The sequence below is a fragment of the Vicugna pacos genome, chromosome 20 (genome assembly GCF_048564905.1).
Source record: "Vicugna pacos chromosome 20, VicPac4, whole genome shotgun sequence".
In the NCBI taxonomy this organism is placed as follows: domain Eukaryota; kingdom Metazoa; phylum Chordata; class Mammalia; order Artiodactyla; family Camelidae; genus Vicugna; species Vicugna pacos.
The window spans coordinates 7,796,044-7,821,739 of record NC_133006.1 but is presented as its reverse complement, the minus strand read 5'-3'; the positions used below and the strand labels follow the sequence as shown (position 1 = coordinate 7,821,739).

Sequence of the window (25,696 nt, the reverse complement as noted above, 5' to 3'; positions counted from 1 at the left end):
TCTCTACAACTAATAGAAAAATATAAATGGAAACCAGCAGCTTGACTGAATGGGCCTTGCACCTTGCCTCCTACCCCCAGCCATGCCTAGAGCTAGAAGTTAACTAAGAAAATATGCCTTGTACACTTGATAAGGTACTGCTTTGTGAACTGCCCTGGGGAGTGAGCGTCAGGCATTTCTGACAGAGAGAGTGTCCTTCGCTGTCGGGTCCAGCCCAGACACAACCTCGGGGAAGCTCTTCCTGGCAGACACTTCCAGGTCAGCTCTCAGGGCGTGAAAGCTGATCAGGCCGTCACAGTCATCTCAGGCCCCTAGCTCTGGCAGTGTCCCAGACTCTCGGCACCTTTACCAGATTCAGGGATGGGAGGAGGGTGGGCAAGAGGATCAGGAAAAAAAAAAAAGCAAATGGGTTGTCAAATCAATCTTTTTTTTTTTAGATTTATTTATTTTATTTTTATGTTTGTTTTTGCAGGGGGGGTAATTAGGTTTATTTATTTATTTATTTAAAAAAATGGAGGTACGGGGGATCGAACCCAGGACCTCATGCATGCTAAGTACGCTCTCTACCACTGAGCTGTACCCTCCTTCCTCAAATCAATTTTTCATTTTAAATCCAGTCACAATTCTGCAGTTTCTGAGTGCTTCTCAACTTAATCCCCAGCACGCGCACACACACACGCACACACACATGCACACACACAAAGTTCCTCTCCCTTACATAACTACACACACACACAAATGGACACACTTCTGTACTTCATTACTAGAAGCTGCATTATAAGCATTCTTTTTTCATTCTGATGGCTCTAGAGTATCTAAACTTCCCTTTACTTGACTATTTCAATACAGACCAGTGAAGACCCACACGGTGGTTTGTGTAAGCTTTTACACAGATCCGAGGTGTAAGGGGTTGAGACAACTCTTTCGAGCCAGAAGGGCAAACGTCTGACATCAGTCTCCCCTGACCCCATCCTGCAGTCGTGGAGAGCCCTTTCCTGGTCACGGTCTTGAGCTATGCAGTCTAGGTTTGGGTTTAGAGTCTCCCGCACAGAGTTCCAGGCAGCCATCATCAATGCGTATAGTTTTATGTTCAAGATGAAACCTGTTACTGCCTGTGCCCTCCAGTGTTGCAAGTTAGCTCTTAGACGACACTTCCCTCTGCTCTTCTTCCTCCTCCCCAAGGACCTGATGGTCTAAATCAGCCCAGATGCCCAGACCTCTCCTCAGCCCTGGGCACATGGGGCTTATGCTCTGGGATCTGCACTTCAGGGGTCCTGAGCCTTGGAGTGCTTTCCTCAAAATTGTCGGAACCCCTCTTTGGTTGCTGGAATGAGTCAAGGTCAACAGCACCACCCAAATGGGGCATCCTGAGTTTGGACAAGAAAATTCATGGGCCCTAGTCCCTCTTTCTCCCATTCAAGGTATCCCAACCCTGTGTATCATGCTTGGGTCAGCCAGGTACCCTAAGATGCACAGAGACTCATACCTAGAGGGTTGTCCCATGGTCCTGTGGCCAGGACCCAGATATAGGGAACAGATCTGTTGAGTGGGTCACTGTGGCTACCCTATGAGTTATTTCTTTCACAGGATCATGCATGATCGGGCCTCTACCTGGTGCTGACACGCTGATTTTCGCTGACTCAAGTTGCTTACACAGGCAGAGAGGTCATGAAACATGGTTATGTCTTCCTGCAGTGTCAACACCACTTGTCTTCCACTGCATCCTTCCTTCCTACCAATTTCTAAAAACCACGATTTTTTTTTCCTGCAGAAAAGAAATACACTCCTCTCAATATCTGGCTTCTAAAAACTTACCTTGCTAGTTATTAGTGCCATTGGAACCCACTGTTTCTGATGGGGTAAGAAGGAACATGGACCTAATTCTGGTCAATGAGACTTAAGAGGATGTCTACTCAGGGTCTTCTAGTAAAAATTTCTTCGTTCTTAAAAAGAGACACAATGGGGTGGGCAGTGAAGCTAGCAAGATGGCAGAACAGGAAACTCTGTTCTCTCCATCCTCCCAAAGAGACACAAATTCAATAACCATACAAGGACCAGCTTCCTTAGTGGGAAATCCAGAAGCCAGCTAGGAGGCTCCCACATTCTTGGCAAGCACAAAACCAGGTGCATCAGACCCAGTAGGAAAATGTATGGCACCTTCTGGCAGTACTCCTACCCCGGACATAGCACCGTATAATTGAGAGGAAGACTCTCAGCTACCGGCTTCTCCCTGGGGAAGGAAATAGGAGACTGGATCTACTGCCAGCATTCTGAATTCTGGAAGTCTACTCAAAAGGACTGATTTCTGTCTCAACTGTCTTGGAGAATGTATGAGAACTGGTATAATCTAGATGCTGGGGAGCTGCTGAGAACAAAAAAAAAAAAGAAAGAAAGAAAAGGCTTGGATGGTGTGTGGTGTGCTCATGCTTCACAGAACAGCAGAAGAAGACACCAGAGGGATCAAGAGATTCTAAGCTCCTGAAGAAAGAATAGAAAAGAAAAGAAAAAACCCAGCAAATTCATCTAACTAGGAATCCACACACACATGTCCGGAGAAGGCACATCCACAGAAATTAGTGTGGGATGTCATAGAGAAAACTAAACACACTGCAATCCTGAATTTGAATTGGAATGTTAGAATTAGTTCTGTTCACTGAAGATGCCTCGTAATAATGGCTGACCCCGTGTCAGTGAAATCTCTACCAACCTGAGTCTCATCTTCAAATACTATATCCCATCAAAAGCAGCTCTGGCTTCTTGAACAAACAGCTGGTTTATATTCTGGGGCAGGAAATGTACAAGCTGAACAAGGAAGCTGTACACTGCAGTCGTGTCCGGAGGCCTCAGGAGCCGAGTGGAAGAGCTCTCACTGGCCAAAGATGGAACAATTTAAGTTTCCATAAGGATAACATGGAAATCAATGGAGACCCGTGAGTTTCTAATAAGACTATGAAGTAAATTCATCATGTCGAAAAGTGACAGGAAACTAATCCATCTTGAAAACTGGACGAATGAAGGGAGAGCCTGAAGCTTTATCCTGGCTTTCCTATGTGAGTCATAGACCCCGGGCAATTACGCAGGGGATGGAAAGAAGCGTCTCCTTACAAAAGCACTCCAGCTAATACATGAAAAGAAAAGTGATGGGATGTATTATTTTGCAAACTCCAGTGGATTAATGGATCTAGACATTGAGCGCCAATGACTGCAAACATAAAAAAATGAGGGACTATTTATTGCGTATTGCGTGCCTCTTGGTTAAGGTATGTCACTACGAAGAGTCTTTCAAATGGACTGGAGGTGATCTGGTCCAACCTCCTCATCCAGCTGCTAATTTCCAAGCCTTCTAGATGATGGAAGAATACACCGAATGATGTCATGAGGATGCAGTCGAAAAAATCCAGATTGTGGGAAACCGTGTAGGACAACAAACATGAACATGAACTTTTTAGTTGATGTCTGATTTAAAAAAAAAGTGAGAAAGAGATAGAGGAGGAGCCTGTAGGTTAAAATAAATTTTAAAAACTTATTTTAAAAAGGCAAAGGTAAGGTCTAGGGATGAACACGTGGGTGATAAAAAAAAAACATAGAAACAGAGGAAGCAATTACTAGAGAGGTCAGGTGACTCTTGGAGGGAGCAAGGATGCCATGACTGGGATGGGACATGTGCAGGGGACACCAGGGTGGCTGACGAGGCTCTGGTTGTTGACTTGGGTGGTTATGAGGGTATTTTCCTTATAATAATCCAATAAGCTGCAAAAAAGAACAAATACTAATTAAGCACTTATTTGTAAATCCTGAATATATCATCCTTCCATAATCCACAATCTATAATCCACCCATTCTAAGTACATTGTCCATCGATACATTACTACCTTTGTGAAAATCATAGTTCAAATTAAATGAGTTCTTATTATGTCCTTCGCATTACTCTAAGCTATATATTTATTTGTATTATGTCATTATAGACTATTGTTATTTTCATTTCACAGATAGGAAAGTCTGCCATGCACCGAGATAATTTACGACCATGGTAGATATTAACAAAATTAGTGCCAAAATGAAAAGACGTGATGGGATGGAAATTAGAGGTAGTTTTCATAAGTTGAAAGTGATAAAGAAATGGGTGAGTATGGCACAGATGGGAAAACTGAGGCACAAAGATGTTAAGTAACGTGACTAAACTCACATAGTTACTAGACCTCCTTGGAGCTGAATATTATTCACGTAAGGGAAGGTTTCTGGCTAACTCGGGTCGCAAAAGCAGCTTGCAAAGAGAGTGTGGGTTTCAGGTTTATTAATTACTTGCTTCTTTCACTCATTTCACAGTTTTTTTTTTGTTGAGCATCTCCTCCGCGCCGGGCACTGTGCTGGGGGCTGTGGTTACCTCTGGGCTCTGACGTTGCTTGCAGACTTGCAGAAAGACAGAAGGTACCACAAGGTGTGTAGCGGTGGGATGGGGAGCGGTTTCCTTGAGGAGCGGAGGGTGAGGCTGAGACAGGATGAAGTGCGGTTCACCAGGTGGAGGAGGGTGGACACAGTGGCAGAGAGGGAAGTGCAGGCGAAAGGGGCACAGACGGGGAGGGGACATTCTAGGAACTGTGGGGAAAGGCTTTCTGAGTCTTCCTGGTACCTGCACCTCAGCTCTTTCCATGCAGAACCTCTTTAAGGGCTATTGACCTGGGAAAAGCAAAACCAGACTAAGTGAGCACCAAACACTGGCCTCCGAAGTGAACCGGAAATGCACTGAACTGGCTGCAAATGACAGTCTCTCCTCTGTCTCTCATTTTAACTGAATGACATACACAGTCAACTCATTCAGGAGACTGAGCTGAAGGCACCTGAGCTGAAATGAAATGCCATCCAGGCTCACTCGGGGTGGACCTGGGGGGCTGACTTGGTGCCCATGCGAGGGACCTCATGCTGTCACGTACCATCGTGTTAGTAAGTTTCAGAAGAGTGACAAGTGACCATCCTGGGAGGGACTTGAGAGACTGGAAGTCCCCGTGTTGAGGAAGAGATCAGCCTCAGTGAACTGAAAGTTTCTCTCCAACTGTTTTTCCTAAGATAAGACCATTAGACTAGCCTCAGAACTGAACAACGGTTGAACACGACTTTATTACGACTGAGGGCATGTGGAAGCTCTGAGCTGTGTTTTGATAACTTGCTTTCAACTTGGAGTGGCTGATTTGAGGACCATCCCCTCTGTCCACAGGCCTAGGACCCTTCCCTGCTGGCATGGACTGGTCCTCTCTCTGGGGATGCACTGGCCCTGCCTTAGGCTCAGGTCTGACTGTGGCTGGGGCTCACATCCCAACACCTGACAGCCTTGTTTCCTTCTCAGTGGGCTGTAGGAGGGAGGACACTGGCTCAACCTCTGGTTCTTGGAGTGAGTGGGGCCAAGTCCCTGGCTCTGTTTGGGCCTCGGTCTCTTCATCTGTGAAGTGAGGATTCCACCCCCTTCCTCACCAAGTGATATCTCAGAGTCTAGCTGGAATTTACACCCTGAGGTTCTCTGATTAGTATGTCCCAAACAATGTTTCACTAAACAAAAATGACTGAATGAGGTTGTTAACCCTGGCCAGTAGACCAGGGGAAGTGTGGTCAAAGCTTCAAAGTTCACCAGCGGACTCTTCATTAACCAGGCCATCCAAGCCCTGAGTTATATGACATGATCTTCCTAGGCAGTGGTCCGTGGAAATTCTGAAACAGCTAACAATTGTGTCTTACAGATTCCATCACATGTTACCCACGTGGTCGGCCTTGCTTTTATAATTCTAGTTCATCAGCTATATCAGCTAAGGCTTTTTTGTTGTGATTATTACAAGATATTGAATATAGTCCCCTGTGCCGGACAGTAAGACCTAACTGTTGATCTATTTTATATATAGTGCTAGTAGCTGCAAATCCTGAACTCCCAGTTTATCCCTCCATCCCCCACCTCTTCCTGCCCTTGAGTCTCTATCTCTGAGTTTTCTATCTCTGAGTCTGTGCTGTGTCTATTTTGTGTCTTTTTTTTTTTAGATCCCACATATGAGTGATATCACATGGTATTTTTCTTTCTCTTTCTGACTTACTTCATTTAGTATGAAAATTTCTAGGTTCCTCCATGGTGCTGCAAATGGCATGATTTTATTCTTTTTTATGGCCGAGTAGTACTCCATTATATAAATACACCACAACTTTTTAATTCATTTTTATGTAGATGGAAATTTACATTGCTTCAAGGTCTTGGCTATTGTAAATAGTGCTGCTGTGAACATGGGGGTGCATGTGTCTTTTGAAATTAGAGTTTCCTCTGAAAACTCATAGTTTCCTTTTCTCCCTACCTTCTTTCTCTGATACTCCTAATATTTTCTTCATCAATATGATTTCCTGTATTATTTGTATTTCATATTTTGCTACCAAAATTCCTCAGAGCTGGAAATTTTTTTCTTATTCTTGAAGTTTTTAAAAAAAAATCCTTTCTTATTCTTATTCTTATTTTTGCCTATTCTTATTCTTAAAATTTTTTTTCCTTTCTTATTCTTATTGGCTTTCTTATTTCTAATTCCTATGGTAAAAACAAAAGAGCATAGTCTTTGAACTAAGACAATCCTGGATTTAATTCTCTCTCTTTTTAAATTATTAGAGTTGATTTTAGGAAAGTTTTGACCTCTCTGAGCCTCTGTTTTCACAGCTGCTCAATGGAGAAACTATAGATCACTTTATGCATTGTTGTGAGGATTAAAGGAGAGAAGTGAAGGGCTGATATCACATCCTAGACAACGAAGTTTAGTTTTCTGTGCCATCTTTCAGATTACCAAAAACAACGTCCAGAGTCTTTATCCTTTGCCTTTTAGCCTTACTCATATCAGCCAATCTCTGCATCCAGAGTAGCCCAGGTGAAGGAAAGAGGACACCATGTATGCGCTCATTTGTGGGTGTTTGAAGTCGGGATTTAGAATTGTAAACCGACTATACGTCAATTAAAAAAAGAAAAAAACCCAACAACAATGCATTTGAGCTTCAAGCCCAGAGCCAGATAAATGCGATCACAGATGCTTATGGTAGGTCCCTCACGTCTCCCGAGATGTCTTTCCCGTGTACCTGTGAGTACTCAGGCCTGTACTTCATAGGGGACCGGCTTGCTCAGAGTCTGGGTGGGGTCTTGAGGGCAGGAAGATATACACATAGTACCTCATGTGGACTTGAGGAGAGGACTTCCTTAGATTGGGATAGACTTTGTTAACATGATACGATGTTCACGTCCTTAAGGATAAGGAGGAATTACTCAGGCAAAATTAGGGAGATGGGATTGGCGTTCTAAGCCTCAGACATCACAAGAGCAAAGGTCTAAAGGAAGAAGGAGCACATTCTGGGTGCTGTATTTCAGCACAGGGTTTGAGGCGGTCCCCTGGCAGCGGACTCTAGGACAAAGACGTCAGTGGAAGAAGTTATTGGGAAGTGCGTCCCCTTGACAACACCTGTCGGGGAGGGAAGGAGGCAGGTCGGGGCAGGAGGGGGAGGAGCTGGGCTGTGATGTGGTTACAGCAGAGGTCTCGGTCTGTCCCATGGTGAGTTCCAGCACTGGGATGGCTCCTTCAACTTGTCAGAGATGGAAGTGAGGAGAGAGTCTTTGTATTTTCCACTGACCTTGGATAAGTGTTTCCCAGGGGTGAAAAAGCACCCTTGGGTGAGGCAGCTTCCTTTTGGTAGAAGGCAGCTCCCAAAAAGGGTTTCAGCTGTGAGCTGTGAGCCGGCCACCTTCCAGTGACAGGGGAAAATCAGGACTCGGGACTTGAAGGCGCTCTGGGCGGCACTGCACAGCATCCACTTAGAAGGAATGAAACTGTAAAAGATGCAGTTAGAGAAAAAAAGCACATGGCAGGTAATCCAGGGCCTCATAAATCACATTTACAGGTTTGGACTCTGTTTTTAAGGCAACGGGGAGCTACTGAAGGATTTTAAGCTAGAGGTTAAGTCAATACAATCATTTTTGTATTTTAAAAGGATCACCTCGGCTGCTGGGTTGAGAACTGATTTGTGAGAGAACGCTGGAGTCAGGGAGCCCTGTGGGAAGTTGCTGCAGTCATCAAAGTGACGTGATGCGAGTCTGAATTTACAAAGTGGAGGCGGGAGTAAAGAAAAGCGAACTGATTAAGGAGATACAGGGAAAGCAAAATTAAGGGTACCCGCTTGTTGATTGACGGGATGTGGCATGATGAAGAGAAATGGCTGAAGCCAGGGTTTCTGCACTGGGAATCAGAAGTAGGAAACTTGGCCAAAGATAGTGCTGTGTGGTTTTCATTCCTGGTTTCTTCCTCCTGCCACGCGGACAGCCACCCTTGATAACACGCTTGCAGTGAGGAGAGACCGCGTAACTACCGCTGGATAAGGAAATATGAGCGAAAGTGATGGAGTGATGGATGTGCTTCTGGTGGGGGGAGTGGTGGGTGGCAATTAGCCCTGTGCCATCCTCTAGCCTCTTTCTTCCTCTTTGGCAAGAGGCAGGGAGGCCAGATGTGGAGATGTTAGAGCCACAGAATCAAAGCAGCAGAGAAAACTGAGTCACACCGGTGCAGGACAGCTGCTTTGGATTGTTGCCCAGTCAAGAGAGGAGGACCTCGTGTGAGCTGGAAATAAACTATCTATGTTATGCTTTGAGATTTTTGGAGCTGTTTGTTCTTACAGAATAAGGCTAGCCTATCCTGACAAATACTGGAGCATAAAAAGAGTGCGTGCGCGCGCGTTTGTGTGTGTGTGTGTGTGTGTGTGTGTGTGTTGGGGGTGGGGCTGGGGGCAAAAAGAGAGTGGAGTGGAAAAGGCAGACTATAAATTTTGTTAATTTTTTTTAGCTTGTTTATTTATTTTTCTAACAGAGGCACCGGAGATGGAACGCAGGACCTCCTGCAGGCTAGGCATGCACTCCACCACTGAGCTATATACCCTTCCCACTGCACACTGCAAATTCTGTTTTACACATACTGAGTTTAAGATAACTCAGAGAGATTTAAGCGGGCATGGCCAAAACATGGTTAAAATGAGGGTGAGGTTTAAAGCAATATTTAAACTGGGGATATAGATTTTGAAAGCCATCGTAGTCCATAAATGAAGCCATGTGAGGAATGAGGTGCTAAAACAGCCTGATCTAACATGATCTGAGCGTGTTATTTCCCTGGGAATGGACTTTGTTGGCTAAGTCCTTTACAGAAAGCAATAGAATTCCGGAAAACGTTACCCTTTACTTTTTAAATTGCATAAGTCAGTCTCCATATCACCAAACAGGATAAAGCTCATTTCTTTGTTTCCCTCCATCAGGATGCTGAAGGCATCAGGGCGCCCAGCTTGAATGTAAGCGCCAGAGCCAGCTTCAGCCTCAGAAGAGCGAGTAAGCCAAACAATGCCTGTTAAACAGCCGGTTTCTACCTAAATGATGTCTTAACCGGGGACTTGTTTTGAAAAATTAACTTAAAAAAAAACTCCTTGGTTCCACAAATGTAAATCAAATAATTTGCAATATATTGTTATTGACAGCTTTAATGCAATCTGAGTGTCATTACTTTAGACACAGAAGCTGGGAGAGCTCTCCGGTGATGTAAATTTTACTTAATTGAACTCGACTTTATAAGGCTGCCAAGTCTTGCTTTGGGGGGAGAGATGTAAGAGACAGAATCTGGTATGAATTCAGTCTGCACTGTGTTTGAACAGTTGCCTATCCTTGTTTGGATGTCTTTTTTGTGTTTCTGCTTAAGAGTTGGTCCTTAGCTGCCTAAACTGACTCAGAGGTCAGCAGCAAACCTGTCGGGGTGAGATCTGCACCCGTGTCGCAAAAGGAGCAGAAACGCCAAAGTAGGTTTGACTTGGCTCAGTCTACACTGAGCCAGTGTGGTCTACACTGCTGATGTCCTTCACACAGACAACTCACATAGGAGAAAATATGCTGACCTGCTATATTTACTGTCATTTCATCCAGAAACTGAGTCACTGAAGGATTAAGTGACCTATCAAAAAATACACCAAAATGTGAGGGCCAAAGCTGGAACCCAGGATTTGTTCTCTTCGATTCCAAACCCCACTCTTTCTCTTCTTGAATGCACTGTTTTAATGAGATCATTTCAGGTGTGTTATTTATATCCCTTTATAGTGTATAAGGGATGTGTTCCTATTTCTTTCTTTGTTGTTTTTGGTGGGGGGGGGGTTGTGATTAGGTTTATTTATTAATGGAGGTACTGGGGATTGAACCCAGGACCTTGTGTATGTCAGGCATGCACTCTGCCACTGAGCTATACCCTCCCCCTGTTTCTTTTTTCTTTTTTTTTGTCCTTGGAGCTTTGAAACATTTTAGATATAGTTGTTAGTCTCTGTTCTCCCTTGTGTGTGTTTGTAATAATGGAAACACTTCCCTTCTCTCTCTTTTCCCTAGGGCTGCTGCTCAAAATGACCCAGCTTTGGATAAAGAGGCTGTGGTATATCTATACAATGAAATACTACTCAGCCATAAAAAAGAATAAAATAATTCCATTGGCAACAATGGAGATGGAACTGGAGATTGTTATTCTAAGTGAACTAAGCCAGAAAGAGAAAGAAAAATTCCATATGATATCACTCATGTGTGGAATCTAAAAAAAAAAGGACACAAATGAACTTATTTACAAAATACAAATGGACTCACACAGAAAACAAACTTAGGGTTACCGGGGGGAAAGGGGAGGAGGGATAAATTAGGAATATGGGATTAACAGATACACACTACCATATACAAAATGGATAAATAGCAAAGTCCTACTGTACAGCACAGGGAACTATATTCAGTATCTTGTAGTAACCTACAAGGAAAAAGAATATGAAAAAGAATCTATGTATGTCTATGTATGAATGAAACATGATGCTGTACACCAGAAATTGACACATTGTAACTGACTATATAATAATAATAATAATAATAATAACAATAATAATAATAATAATAATAATAAATAACCCAGCTTCACTATTCTGCTGTGGTTCCTGCCTCATGGTGGGGAGGGAAGGACCCACTACACACCTTCCCTGTAAAACACACTGAAAGGTGCCTGTTTCTGATGAGAAGCAGGGAGCCCTGTCCTTTCCTGGAACCAACATTCCTCCCTCGACCCACACACATCCATCTCACCCAGTGTTTTGTCTCATCTTTCTCATTCTATCCGGATGGGACAGAATCGTTTTCTAGTTGGTCTTTATCACCATCTCTTGGGAGTAAACGGGCAGTGAATGCCCTCAGGATCCCCAAGCATGAATGCAGACTCTCTTCTGTTCTACAAAAAGAAGAAATACAATTGCTGGATATTAATAGCCCGCTAGAGATTAGAATTTAAGATTAGTCAAGATCTGCCTAATGCATTTCTTATCCAAAGGCAAGGGAGGGGCTGAGCAAGGACATCACATAGAGAGGAAACTAATAAATATTGAGTGCCTGTTGTACACCTAGTAGTGAATCTTTTCTACTTATAAATGTTCAATTCATGGACTCTCACTATGTGAATGAAATTATGCTGCAATTAAAAGCACTCACCACCAGTAGGTGGGGTTAGTAGTCACGTTAGGTCGTTTTAGTTATTGTGTTTCTTGAGTCGTAGACAGGAAGTCTGCCATGCATGGAGATAATTTATGATCATGATTAGCCCCATCCTAGTAGATAAGTATAAAATATGTGTCAAAATGAAAAGACATGATGGGCTGGAAACTAGAGATAATTTTTGTAAATTAAGAGTGATAAAGGAATGGATGAGTATTGCACAAGTGTATGGAATAACTCATTTTTCAGTAAGAACGAATCCAAAGGGCACACAACAAATCATGAAATACTTGAAGACCGGTGTCTGTACCACTGAAATTAATAGACAAAAGATGAGGGAAAGCAATTGAAAAAAAGGAAAGTTTCTGACTGTGTGGTTTTAGCAATTGTTTTTGAGCTTACCTGTATTTCCTTCTATGCTGATGAAATCATCACTTTGGGGGATAAGACCTGAAGACCAGCTTACTTTTATTTTGTGTAATTTTTACTTCCCAGGTGATTCTATTCTGCAGTCAGTGTGTCCATCACTGGGCTAGGAGTTCAGAAGTGAATCGGTGGGTCTGTAAATAAAAGGGCTTTTAAACACGGGGTGTGCTAGTGTTGTACATTTAGCATGATTATTTCAAACTAGTGGTGATTTCTCAGGCTCCAAGCTTTTTTTTTTTCCGATTTTGTACATTGAAATAAGTGATGAGACAATAAAGGCTATTGCCATAAGCTAAGACGGGCCCTTCCACTTGCGCAGAGATCATTGGGAAAGGATTGACCTTATCCCCACATTTTCATGTAGATGAAAGAGCCATGTTTTGAAAAAAGATCTCTAAATAAGTATATATCAGCACAGAGGATAAGTTTAGGTTGATTCAATGCTGGGAGTTTTGAAGGAGGATGGTACGTGAGGACCAGGGTGGAGGAAAAAAAAAAAGAACCAGGGTGGGGAAAGGATTGAGAATGTTGGTGAAACCATGTTTTAAGGGACCATAGGGAAAGGAGCTTAAGAGTAAGCAGATATATTGGGAACCTTATGAAAAATGGGACAAGAAGCAGGAAAGAATGAATGAAAGCATAGAATTTACAGGAGGAAAGAGTTTTTAGGTGGAAAACTTTGTAATGGTAAATAACAGTTATTTAACACGTGTGATGTGCTAAGTACTTTATGGATGATCTCATTTAAATTTCCCACCCACCCAATGTGGTAATAAATATTGTTGTCTACATTTTGCAGATGAAGAAATTCAAGCGTAGAGAAACTAAGCCACTTGCCCGAAGACCTGCCGCTAGGCAGTGGGGAAACTAGGATTTGAATTCCATTGGTCTAACTCCTTGACCAGTTTGGTCTAAAGCGCTAAATGCTGCAGAAGATTCAGGTATAATAGAGATGGACATAGATTAGTGGGAAATGATGTCAGGACACGCCTGGCGATCACTGGCGGAAATGGAAACAGCACTTTGCAGGAGTTTAGCGACTCAGTGGATGGCAAGGAAGTGAAGGCAGCCATTTTGGGAATGGAGAGACAAGGGGATTCTGGCGAGTGATACCAAGATGATGTACAATGAAAACAACGAAGGATAAAGAGACTTGCCCTGGATGACAGCCTGAGAGGAAGGTGAAACAATGAGGATACAATTGTGAGTCCAATAATTTATGGAGCAAAGTCAGGGAGCAAGCTGGATGGGTTGGAATTATGGATTAACCTTGGAGAGGAAGACCCTCCTTTTATAGGAAAGTAATGGAGGACCAGAGAAGCAAATTGCCAACCCGAGATCACAAAGCCAATTAGACAGGAGCTCAGGGACCAGAGTCCAGGTTTTCTGGTTGTCTGGGCAAGTCCTTTCTAGTAGGCAACCCAACCACTCTCGCTGAATCATCGTCTGCTGGTTACTTAGCCCCCATCCAAAGGGAGTTATTATAGTTAATGAATAAATACAATCTAGCAAAACCCACTGTAAATGTGCAGCTCTACAGACACACTAAATACATTCTGACCTTTGAATTTCCTTCTCGACTCCCTCCCCACTGAAGCTGTTCAGCACAGAGCACTGACTTTTCTTGACTCTACACTGCCTTCTGGATACCGCAGGTTCTTGCTTTGATGTCAAGCAGATTCAGGTGGAGAAAACTTACGTCACTGTCAGGGAATTTCTAGCTGAATTAGGCGCCACTAGGCCTTGAAATCAAAATGTTTCTAGTAGGTAGAAGGGGTACAGATGGGAAGTCAAGCCCGCGTGTGACTCGGCATGATTTAGAGCAACTTGTTATTGACATGACAGCTCCTAGCAGGCAACCTCACGAAAGCCCGAATTTTAGTGGCAGTGCAAGTTGGTGAAATGAATAATTGTGGTTTTGACTTTTGAATTTCCTACCTCTTGCCAGGAGTTATTGCAGCCATCATTTGGCGCCATGTGTATTCCAGAGAGGTTTGTGATTTAAGAATCTAGATTATTTTGGATGCAGGCAATATTCAGTGTATCACTTACCCATAAGACTTTATGTATTTATTTGTATGGCGATGGACATTTTTTTTCCATGATGTGAAATATCATGAATTTTTCAGGGCTTTTTCTAGGGGGGAGGTAATTAGGTTTTTTGATTGATTGATTGATTTTAATGGAGGTCCTAGGGATTGAGCCCAGGACCTGGTGCATGCTAAGTTAAGCATGCACTTTACCACCGAGCTCTACCCTCCCCCTGTATAAACTTTTAACTTCAGAGGAATGGCGATCGTCTATTTCTAACACTTACATTATCTTGGGCAAACATTGAAATTCTCGGTTAATGTTTAACTGCAAGAAGTACGCTTGGTTCAAGTAAAGGATCCGTTTCAAGATTCAGGCTGAGTTGTCTTGATGATTAGAATTCAGGCTCCGAGGAGAAGCTCTGAGGCCAAGGTTATCGAGTAGAAGAGAAAATTTGGAGCCACATCTGACCTCTTGAGAATGTGGACCAGATATATGATCTTAATCCTCTCTTATCTTATCACAGAAATGTGGATGGAGAGACAGCATTTATCTCTAAGAGACGTGGAACCAGGAGCTGATCTCACTAGGAATCACACCCTCCGGGAAGGCACTCGATTCAAAAGAGTCGTTTTCGAAGGGCAGTACTGTAGAAACTTTGGTTGTTGCGAAGCCAGGGATGATGACTGTGTCACTCAGTTCTACGAGGCGAAGGCGCTGTGTTACTGTGACGCATTCTGCGAAAGGGAAAATTCTGATTGCTGTCCTGATTATAAGTCATTTTGCCGTGAAGAAAAAGAATGGCCTCTTCACATAAAGCCTTGGCATCCAGAAGGTAAGGTTTGGGGATGTGTTCAAGCGTTATCTTAGTTTATAACGAGATCTGTCAACCTTTCTCTATTTCTCTTTCCTCCTTGCCTCCCTCCCTCTCTTCCTTCCTTCTCCTTTCTTTCCTGCCCTCCCTTCCTTCCTGTCTTAAGGTGTCTTTCAATCACCAGGACAAATTTCTTTGGATTGTTGACATGCTTTGGTTTAAGGGCAGGGTACCAACATCGCACGAGCTAGCCTGTTCAGAAAAGTTCTGGTGTGACAGCCATGAAGGCTGGTCTAGATTCTGTTTCGAATACTCACTCCGCTTCTACAAAGGTTACTTAAAATTCTTCCTTTGTAAGATGTATTGACAAAAGGACTCTCTCGCTTTTTTTTTGAGTGGAATCTCTTAGAGAATTTCATCAAAGTCCCAGGCCCGATCATTCACAGATTTATGTAACATTTTACTTATTATTTCCTGGGCCTGAAGGACTTCGTAGCATTAGAACCTATAAACTAGCAATGCCAGGAAAATGGTATAAAAGCAAAATAAAGTCGGTTCCCCTCCCTGCCTGAGTCATACCGAACAGTTTCTTCATATGTGTTTCTGTCTGGATTCATTTACCCAGTCTGGGGTTTTAAACTATTAAACACAAGAAGAGTGCTCCATATAGAGTAGTTTTAAAAGTCTAAGACTGAGTGAATAAATATAAGTAATTCATAAGGAGAATGGTGGCATTTACTGCATTGGTCTAATTATAGTAGAATGGCTGTAGATTCTGAGCAAACAATATTTCCAAAATTTGCAAAACCACAAGACAAAACACTATGCTCCACGTATATGAGGCAGAAATGCAGATTTAGTGAGAATACTGTCACACCGCTGTCAGTGGGTGTTGGAGGCTGGAAACCACAGTTAAAGGACCATTTAGGATAAGCTGGGATTTTGCATCCTTATTTCAAAGTCCAGATGCTGACTGTGACCTTCATTCTCAATAATGTTATCTTCTTTGTAAAACTGAGGAAATGCTCCTTCAAACACATGTGTATTATGTCTAAATTTCCACATTAGTGCCATTCATGTGAGGCCTTTGATTTACCAATAAACAGCTCAGCCAACATTTATTTCACCCTAAAAATGGAAAGATAGTCTATTAGAAATGGGAGGTGTGGTCATTCATCAAAAAACATTCATTGACTATCTCCACCGTGCCAGGCAACAATGGGGAAGAAAAGATAAGATCTTATTGTGACTGAAGTGACAGTCAAGTTGTGTGTGTGTGTGTGTGTGTGTGTGTGTGTGTTGGGGGGTGTGTGTGTAAGATATTTAACAAACTCACTGTACAATTGCAAGTTGTGTTAAATTCTCTGAAAGGAATGTTTAGGGTGCTGTGAGGAAGTATGTCAGAATATAACGTTAATGTGTAAAGAGATACATAACGTTAGCCTCGGTGGGGGAGGTCAGTGAGGGAAGACGTTTAAGCTGAGGCTTGAGGAGGGAGGGGAACTGAGGCAGAGCTGATGGAAAGGCCTTTGAGATTTAAGAGCCAGGCCTGGCGAGGTCTGGAAATTGGATGGAAGCCACCATTTCTAGAGAGTAATGGTTAGCAGAGGGTCATATGAGGTGATATGAGAGGTGAGTGAATAGAGAGGTCAGATTTTGTCAGGATTTACAGGTCATATTAAGGATTTAAGATTTTATCCTATTTTGAGAACTCATTGAAAGATGTCAAGTAAGCATAGCTGCTTGGGTGCTGAGTAGAAATATTCTGTATAAGCTGTGTTCAAAGCGTATTTGAACTGATCTTATTTGAATCATAGGACCCATTTAGGAAGGAAGTGGCTACTTCTGCAATGTCCGGTTTTGCTTGAAAGCTAGGGTTTTGCCGAGGCTTTAATTCAGGCTCATGTTTTAGTTAGAACTTATTTCTAGGTACAGTTTTTATTCCTATAGTTTTTATTCCATATTCTTTCATTATGGAAGGATGCAATTAATCATTTTATTTCATAGCAAAAAGTTCACATTAGACTGTAATTGCTCTCATAAAGATAATTTTTTTTCTTTTGTTTTGTCTTCCTTATGAAAGAAGCTGGTTGAAAGGAAATAGCACAATATTGAAAAATTGTATAAAATCAGCTAAAATAAATAGACAATGCTACATTATTTGTATTAATTTTTTGCGTGTATAAAGTGACCTCCCTCTGAGATGTTAAGTTGTTGATCCACTGATTTATTAAATGTTTTTCACTTACCTAGTTACATGGTGTTATCTAGTTTCTTATACTGCAACTCTTTTGAAGCCTGGGACTTGAAACTATATATATTATTTTAAGGTTTAAAAAAATAAATATATCCGCTTTGTATGGACTGGATCTAGGTCATATCAGGAAGCGTCTTCCTTCTGGGCTTTTTTTTTCCCCATCTCTGCTGGTTAACTCCCCGAAATTGGAGGATTTCAAATATCAGATACAGAAAACAAATGATCATCTTTGAAACAGATCCAGAGCGGATTTTCCAGACGGAATCTCTGGTGTAGCAGAGCTTAAGGAAAGAGCCTAAGGTACCATCTGCTGTGAACAGACATAAGCTAATTTGCTGATGCACAATTCTTATGTCCAACGTGGGTTAAAAAAATGTATGGAAACCACCCACCCATTTGAATCAACTGAGGGTTACTTACTCCTTCACCACCTCCTTAACCACATTACCATGAAGACAAATCACAGTCCAAGCTCTCCCATACATACTGATGGTTACAAAAAATATTTATGTATATCGGTAAGGAGACAATCCAATTCCTCCAACCTCTGCAAGCTTCAAGAAACCTCAAGTCCCTGCCCTGTTAGATGTCCCCACATCTGCCTTGCTTGAAAGATTTCTCGGAATTTTCCCACGTGAGAATATTACAGAGGGTGTCAGTGAACGATAAACCCTCCTACCCCGCGGCTGGACCTTTTAGAGATCAATTCCCTGGCAGCAGGTCTAAATGTGAAGGCTTCTGACCTTAAAAGATATACAAAAGCGTGAGATCCGCCTTTAACACCTTTCAGCTATCTATGTAAATTGAATGCTGTGAATTTAACCAATAAGAGTTGATTACTTTATATCCATTATGCTGATTAACAAGCCACTAATTTTACCAATGAAAGCCCATTTCTGACACTCATTATACGGGTATTCTAGTGTCCATTAAAAAGTGGCTAATGGAAGCACTTGTAAGCAGCTGCCCTGGAATCCAGCCTTTCAGGGTAAATGCTCCTGACCGCCCCTGCGATGCGCATTCCTGATTAGAGCATCCAGCTGCCTTCCCCAAAGTGAAGTTTGGACCAGCACGGATATTATCATACATCAAGATGCAGTATTTTAAAATCAGTTATTTCATGTTATCATCTTTTCTCACATCAATAGACTGATTTCACTTTCCAAATATCTGATTTGCCTCATTTTGTATTAGTGGCTATTAAAGTTGCAAAACTCCTTTAATCTCTACAGCCATTACTTTAAACATTTTTACATATGTATGTATGTATGTATGGACATCAAGGGGGAACCAGTTTGATTAACTTGCTTTGAGGTGCTGTATACACTTTTCCCTGAGAAAATAAAGCCACCAGGAAATCTCTCATCTCTCCAGGATCATAATTTTCAACCTACCTCCATCTTAGTTACTTTTTACATCAAGTAGATTTCTCCCCTTCTTTTTGGGAGGAAGGAGTGGGTAATAGGCTATTTATTTATTTTTTAAGGGAGGTCCTGGGGATTGAACCCAGGACCTTAAGCATGCTAGGCAGGCGCTCTGCCCTCCCACCATGGGATTCCTCCTCTTGAATTCTGAGTCCCATCCTTTCTTGTCTTTTCAAGATCTTCACCCTTACTGTTGCCCCTCCCTCCTTCTCCCTTCCCTCCCTCTTTCTCCTTTTCTCCCCTCTCCCCTGATTCTTCCCTCCTGAAGCATCATTTCCCCCTTCTTTCTGAGATCAATCCATTTTACAAAACTATCAATTTACAAAAGTATTTTTGTAGCTCCCAACTTTGAAAACGCCCTCCCTCGACTCCATGTCCTTAACCAACTTTTTATTTCCTTCTTTATCTCGTTTCCTTCTTTCCTTGAATGGCAAACTGTCTGAAAGGAGCCCTTTACTTCCTGCGTCTCAAGTCTCTCACCAGCTCATTCCTCAAGCCCTCGTTCCCTACTGCTTTACTAAACTCTATCTCAGCGGGGCTGTTGAAGACTTCCACGTTTCCAGACGCACTATTCAGATACCTGTTCTTTTTTTGACCTCTCAGCAGTACCATACCTAGTGACCACTTCCGCCTGTCCAGGACACTTTCTTCTCTTGCTTTCCAAGACTCCACCCTCTTCTGGATTCCCTACTTCCTCACAGGTCACTCCTCCCCAGTTTCCTGAGTGTCTGTTGGCTACAGTGTTTGAGCTGAGTCCTGGACGGCTTTCTCTTACCTACACATACCCTCTCAAGCACACTCGTATTTAGTCTCAAGGCTTTAAAAATATGTGTTGCTGTCTCTCAAAATCATGCTTCGGTCTTGACTTAACTGTGGACATCAGTGACTACCCTACTTGACATTCTCCATTAGAATGTCCAACCGATTTAGATGTAGAGTTAGTCTAAATCAAACCCAGGCAAAGCAGAAATGAGGTATGCTTGATTCCTCTTCTTGCTTGTTCTCCAAAATCAATCCAAGAGCTGGTCCCATTTGCTTGGCCTCCAAATTATGTTCAGCTTATTAGTATTGTGCAACTGCGTCATCCCTCTGGGAACCCCACCTCAGCCAGCACAACAGGAGCGATGAGGACAAAGATTACGGAAGGGAAAATTTGGATAAGGTCTTATAGCTCATGGTAAGAAGTTTGGCTTTATTCTAGGATAAAGGCTTACAGGTCATTGTAAGAAATCTGCATTTGTTCTAAATTTGATGAAGAATACCTTGAGGATTTTAAGCAGGGATACGACATAGATTTGAAAAGATCTTTCTAAATGTCATGCAGGGAATGGGGTGGGGCACACTGGAGTTGGGAAGGAGTGTCTCAAGGGGTGTGTAGAGGCTCACACTCCACCCTGTGTGCACCTTGGCCAGACTCAGGTGAACGGATTATAGTTTTTGTTCAAGAGGCCAACTCTCAAGTGTGATTACCACAACCACTGTTTCTCAGTGTCAATTGTGACTTGATGTTAAGGAAGGAAGATCAAGAAATGGAAGGTTTGCTAACACTAGATGTGGTACTACTGACTTGGGGTAGGCCTGGTGACAGCATTCTCTTGACTTCAAAATTAGGAGCTGGGGTACAGAGAAGGTCAGAGAAGGGACAGCCTTTTTTCATTAGGACTTTTGTTCCCTTTATCTGTGCGACTGGTAGGTTGGACAAGCATGATTCGGCCACCACTCCCCCACCCCCCAAACGTCTCCCTTTAAAACGAGCCAGGGAAGTACTTCCCTTGACTTTGAATAAAACTTGAATTGTTGCATGAACTTTCTGTTGCTCCTTTCAGGGTCTTTGTAAGCTGTAAACATAGCAATTTATTTACTGAAAGTGTTTGATTCTGGGTAGTAATGAAAACTCTGACCTGGATTTAAAGTTAAGTCCTCCCCCTCCCCTGAGTTTGCTGCATCAAAGATGCCTGTGGTCCAGGAGAGAGGATGCCTGTGGTCCAGGGGAGAGGTGGTCACCTTCTCTCTTCCCATGACGGCAGAATGTCAAAAATCCACGGAAGAGAGGAAAATAGATGCAAAGAGATGCAAATACATGGAGGTTTTAGATTCATTAAGCAAAATATTGAACTGCAAGAACACGGTGCCTACTGAAGAGGGCAGTTATAAAATGTTCCCTGTGGCACAATTTTTGGAAAAATCAGAGGGTGGCTGATTTGTAAGTGGCTTTTGTGACATTGTGGCCAGTAGTTAAACCAGGTCCCTTGGAATGATTTCTAAACTTGTAGATTTCTCCCAGGATTGTATGAGTGAAAACTTAGAATTCACTTTAATTAGGGGCCACTGATGTGATCTGTCAACTACAAGTTTCTGTCAAAAATGTTTTCACACATCAAAGTAATGAACTTTGCTGCTTTTGTTAATTCAACATGGACTTTAAATTTGTCTAAATTATATTTTCAAAAGGGATTTAATTTGTAGCCAGGGTACTATTTTCACAATATCTCACTGCTTGGTTTCCATATAACGATAATTCACACTTGTTCTCTTTTGAGTAATTTATATAATCTGGTAAAATAATCAAAAATGTGTTTCAGTGGATAGTTGAGAAACATTTGGATCTGGAACACAAATGGCTACACTCTTAATATTTTTCTCCTGACCCAAATTCTGAAGAGAAAAACAGGGTCGATCTTTTTAAGGTGAATTCCATGAAAAAGGCTTTATACTTTGGTCCAAAACTTTGAGTTCCTTACTCTAATCATATGCAATTAATCATATTCACGTATGAAACTTGATTTGATCTGTTAAAATGAGAAATGTCATAAATTCTATCACATTACCTATTTAAATACATTAATTATTTTTCAAGTGCATTAGTGATTAACTCCTTGGTAGTCTAGTTTTTATGCTTTAGAAATCCTTTTAGTTGGAACATAACGCAGTGTAAAGATAGAAGTTCATGGAGCAAGCCCAGAAGAATTCAATGTATAAACCTCAACGCAAACCCCATGTGGATTTCCATCAGATTGGCACCAGATATTTTTTCAGAGTTGAAAAACTAAATGCGATTTTAGATTACTTGTTATGTGAATGCATTTTATCATTTCATTTGGAAATTTTCACTTGTTTCCATGTTATGTTGACAGGTTGCCACAGAGATGGTCAACATTATGAAGAAGGATCAGTAATTAAAGAAAACTGCAATTCCTGGTAATGAATTTAAGTGGCACAGAGCTGAATTCTGCTGTCTGTGTATGTTTTCCTCAAATAAAAGGAATATTTGTGAAACAAAGCATATGTTTAAATACAGAGAGAGAGAATCATGTCGTATATCACATAACTATAGTTTGTTTTTACAAGTGTGTTTTAATTTTAATGAAATTTAGGATCTAATCATGAATATTTCCTTTAATGTTTGACTTTGCTGTTTGTGACAGTGGGCCTTGATCATACAGCAGGCCTGCAGTAAACACACCTCTTAAATACGCTACAGGCAAACCATGTTTCCCTGAACACAGTAACTATACGTAAAATCAGGCTGCCTTAAAAGGATTATCCTGCAGAAAGTTTCCAATTACAAATGCATTCAAATGACCATCTCCATTGTCTCATGTTTTCAAACTGCAATGAATGCGTGAGCATTTCATTTATTAACTGATTGCAGTAGAAGATAGTGGGTGGTAGCTAATGCCTGTGTTAGGATTTATTTTTGCCGAGAATTAAATAGTCACATGATGAACATTAATCCAAACTGTTTTATGCCTTAGCAACATGCAAGTCTGGTTATTACTTTTGTCATCGCACTCCCTAAAGGCCAGGCCACTTTTGCAATTTTTTTTTTTTTATCTTTGCAGCACATGCTCAGGACAGCAGTGGAAGTGTTCCCAGCATGTATGCCTTGTTCAACCAGGACTAATTGAACATATCAATAAAGGAGACTATGGGTGAGAGAAATCTTGCTTTGTAGGCTTTTTGACACTGCTCGTTACTCCCCAGACTTCAAACAACATATTTCCTATCTTCTAAAATTGGTCATTTTTTTAGAAAAAAAAAGTAGGAGAGAAATGGGAAAGGAGGTAGAAAGGCATGTGAAATGGGAATGCACAGAGGTGAACGTGAAATAGTTAAAAAGCAAAATGCACCAAGAAGAAATAAAGAGCACAGTCTTAAATTGTCTAGAAAGGAGCGGTGTCATGGTGTGAGCGAGGTGAGTGGAGGGAGCTTTAGTTCAGATAAGGATTCAAGCAAAATCCGAAAACAGACTTGATTTATTCACATTAAGCATCTCTCCTTCCGTTGCTGCCCTGAACCAACCAATCACATGCTCAGCTCTTCTGGGTAGAATCAGTCCTTAAGGGGCTGTATTTTATCTGGATGGCTCCCCCAGTCGACCAGTCCATCTAGCCAAGTTCACCGCTGTGACTGACATCTAGCCAATTTCACTCACAGTTGAGTCAAAAGACAGGCTGAGCCACGTTATTTTGCTAATAAACTAAAAATAGGGCTGATTGACATGGAAACACATGACATAACTGTTTGATGCTCTCCAACAGATTGATAAACTAGGTGGCTTTCCCACCTCCATGGAGGGAATCGGGTTGTAGGTGCTAACCTGGGCTTTCTTTACTAAACTGAGAGGAAGAGGGGTTGGCTGGCTGGTTTCTGCCTCAGGATTTCTCCACCGCCATGGATCAAATCTCCATCCACCCTCTGTAACATTTTCCACATTCTGGAAAAGGGTTTGCATGAGAAGATCAGTTGTCAAGCAACTCTAATAGTGAAGTCATCCTGAAATGCATTTTTTAAAAAGTAGCAATAGCATTTCTTTGCACACCTAAGAGGTATGTTTTCAAGCACAATGGGGACACTGATTTTCAATGAAATATAGAAATCCCCTTTGTTGACATTAATATTCTCAGACTGTTCTTGATTCCTCTGTGTGTGTGTGTATGTGTGTGTGTGTGTCTGTGTGTGTGCACCCGGGTGTTTCCCCAATATTTTAGGTGATAACATAATGACATTTTAAAGTATTTTTAGGGAAAGCCAATTATATTTTTCTATGACTAAGCGATATTTAAATCATTAAAAGAACCCAAGAGTGTGTGTCAGAGGGAGAGATGATCTGAATTAGGTTCCTAAAAGGATTCAGATGCTTGACTTAACAAGCACACACTTCTAAGGAGCCAAGAGAAGCAGACAACCCTTCCATTGTCCCAGAACCCAGGAGAAATCACAGTTTACAGCGATGTAGGAAAAAAGTGCACATAAGAATCTGGGAGCTGTTGAGAATGTTGCCTTCCTTGGAAGGAAGAATTTTCATTTCATCATTTGTTTATCGTTAAGAGTACACGAGGGCTGTTTAAGAGGCATGAGCTTGCCTTTCAGTCACAAACATGGAAGACTTAAAAAAAAAAGTAAAGTGTAATTGCAGCAAAAGGAAATATTCACAGAGCAAAGGTAAAAGAGTTCAGTAAAAGAGACAAACTGTGGGGAAAAAAAGAGTAAAACTAAAATTATTTACCAAGGATAAAAAGGAAGGGGGTGTAGAAAGTCCTTGAACTTAAAAGAATGTTCTAATTCTCAATTTACTGTTTCTGATGTTCAAAATGTTTTTATGTGTGAGAACAGCGTCGCATTTTATCATTCCATACCTGTGGTAGGTGCTTTTGTAAAATAGCCAACATGCAGATATATACAATCTTTGCTTTAAAACATTTATTTCTGGCATCTTGGTAATGTTTTAGATCCAAGTCTTTATTCCTTGTATGTCACCCAATTCAATGCTTATTTATTCCCTGTATTATGTTATGACACAATCCATTCATAGTTTTTCAATCAATTAATATTAAGGAAACATGTGTTTCCCTTGTGGCATGGCTGAGGATATGAATAAAAAATTTCTGTCTTAAAGAAATTTACAATCTAGCTGTAGAGTCCACAGGTCAGAACTTTGTAAAAGGATTTCTAGTGACAGAGTAGTTGTTAAGTGCCAACTCAGTAGCACAGGTCATCACCAGCAAGTTAGTAGAACCAAGGGAGAGAGTTACCTGATTCAGTCACCTGTCACTGCGCAACGAACCACATCGGAATTTAGCAGCTTGACACTTCAGGCTTTTTATTTGTTCACATCAGCAATTCGGGATGGGCTTAGTGAAGGCTCTTTTCCTGGTCTCTCCTGGGGTTACTCAGGTGTCGCCAGACATCTGGAGCCTCAGCTGGGGCTGGATGGCCTCACTCCCATGCCTGGTGGTTGGTGTGGTAGTTGCGGGGGTGGGGGGGCCCACGTGTCTCCAACAGGCCAGCCTTGGCTTCTCCACACAATGACAGCATTTGAACCTGAGGTGAGTGGAGGCTGCCCGGGGCCTCACCGGAGTCCTGAGCTTGAAATTCACACGGCCTCAATTTGATTGCTCTCTGTTGGGCCGAGCAAGTCACCGGGCCAGCTCGCATTCAACAGGTGGGGAGACGAATGTTAGCTACTATATATAAAAATAGATTAAAAAAAAACAATTTCTTCTGTATAGGATGGGGAACTATATTCAATATCTTGTAATAACCTTTAATGAAAAAGAATATGAAAATGAATATATGTATGTCTATGCATGACCGGGACACTGTGCTGTACACCAGAAATTGACACATTGTAACTGATGGTACTTCAATTAAAAAAAAATAAAACAGTTGGGGAAATGGACGCCATCTCTTGATGGAAGGAGCCACAGATAACGTGTGCCCATTTTTAACCTGTCATGTCTCTAAACTTGATTGTTCTTATGAACTCAAAGTCTAGTCTATTGAATAAAGTGGCCTTGATTTCTTACTGACTTCTCAAAATCAGAATGCCCCAAACCAAAAGGATTAACCTCTTTGACCTGTCCTAGGTTCCTGGCACCCCCTCCACCTTGTCAACACCAACCCAGAGAATCGGAAGTCAGTTCGATGCTTCCTTCCTCTTCACCGTCTGTCCCTAGGCTCTAGTAACTCCCACAAAGTTTATTTCGGAAATGTATTTCCTATATCCCTCTGCTATGTTCTGGCGCATTTCTCTATCAAGGCGACTTGGAGATGACCCAACTTTTCTGTTCTCAGTCTGACCAAACTCTAGCCAATCCTTTATACTTTCATAGTCCTCCACCTAGAACAAAGCTTTGATTCTGCCACTTATGCTTTTAAAAGTCTCCGGTACGCTCCACTGCTTATAGGACTACACTTCTCAGCATAAA

At 41.8% G+C, this 25,696-nt stretch overlaps 1 protein-coding gene across 1 annotated transcript in view; it reads left to right on the top strand.

Annotated features, from left to right (window-relative positions):
* The first annotated feature begins 14,361 nt into the window (after positions 1-14,361).
* The window catches only part of TINAG (tubulointerstitial nephritis antigen), a 63,799-nt gene continuing 52,464 nt past the window's right edge, over positions 14,362-25,696 (top strand). The window contains exons 1-3 of the mRNA XM_072944682.1: positions 14,362-14,825; positions 21,620-21,683; positions 22,328-22,417. Coding sequence (XP_072800783.1) covers positions 14,471-14,825; positions 21,620-21,683; positions 22,328-22,417 — 509 coding nt within the window. The 5' untranslated portion in view covers positions 14,362-14,470. The remainder of the gene's footprint in view (positions 14,826-21,619; positions 21,684-22,327; positions 22,418-25,696) is intronic.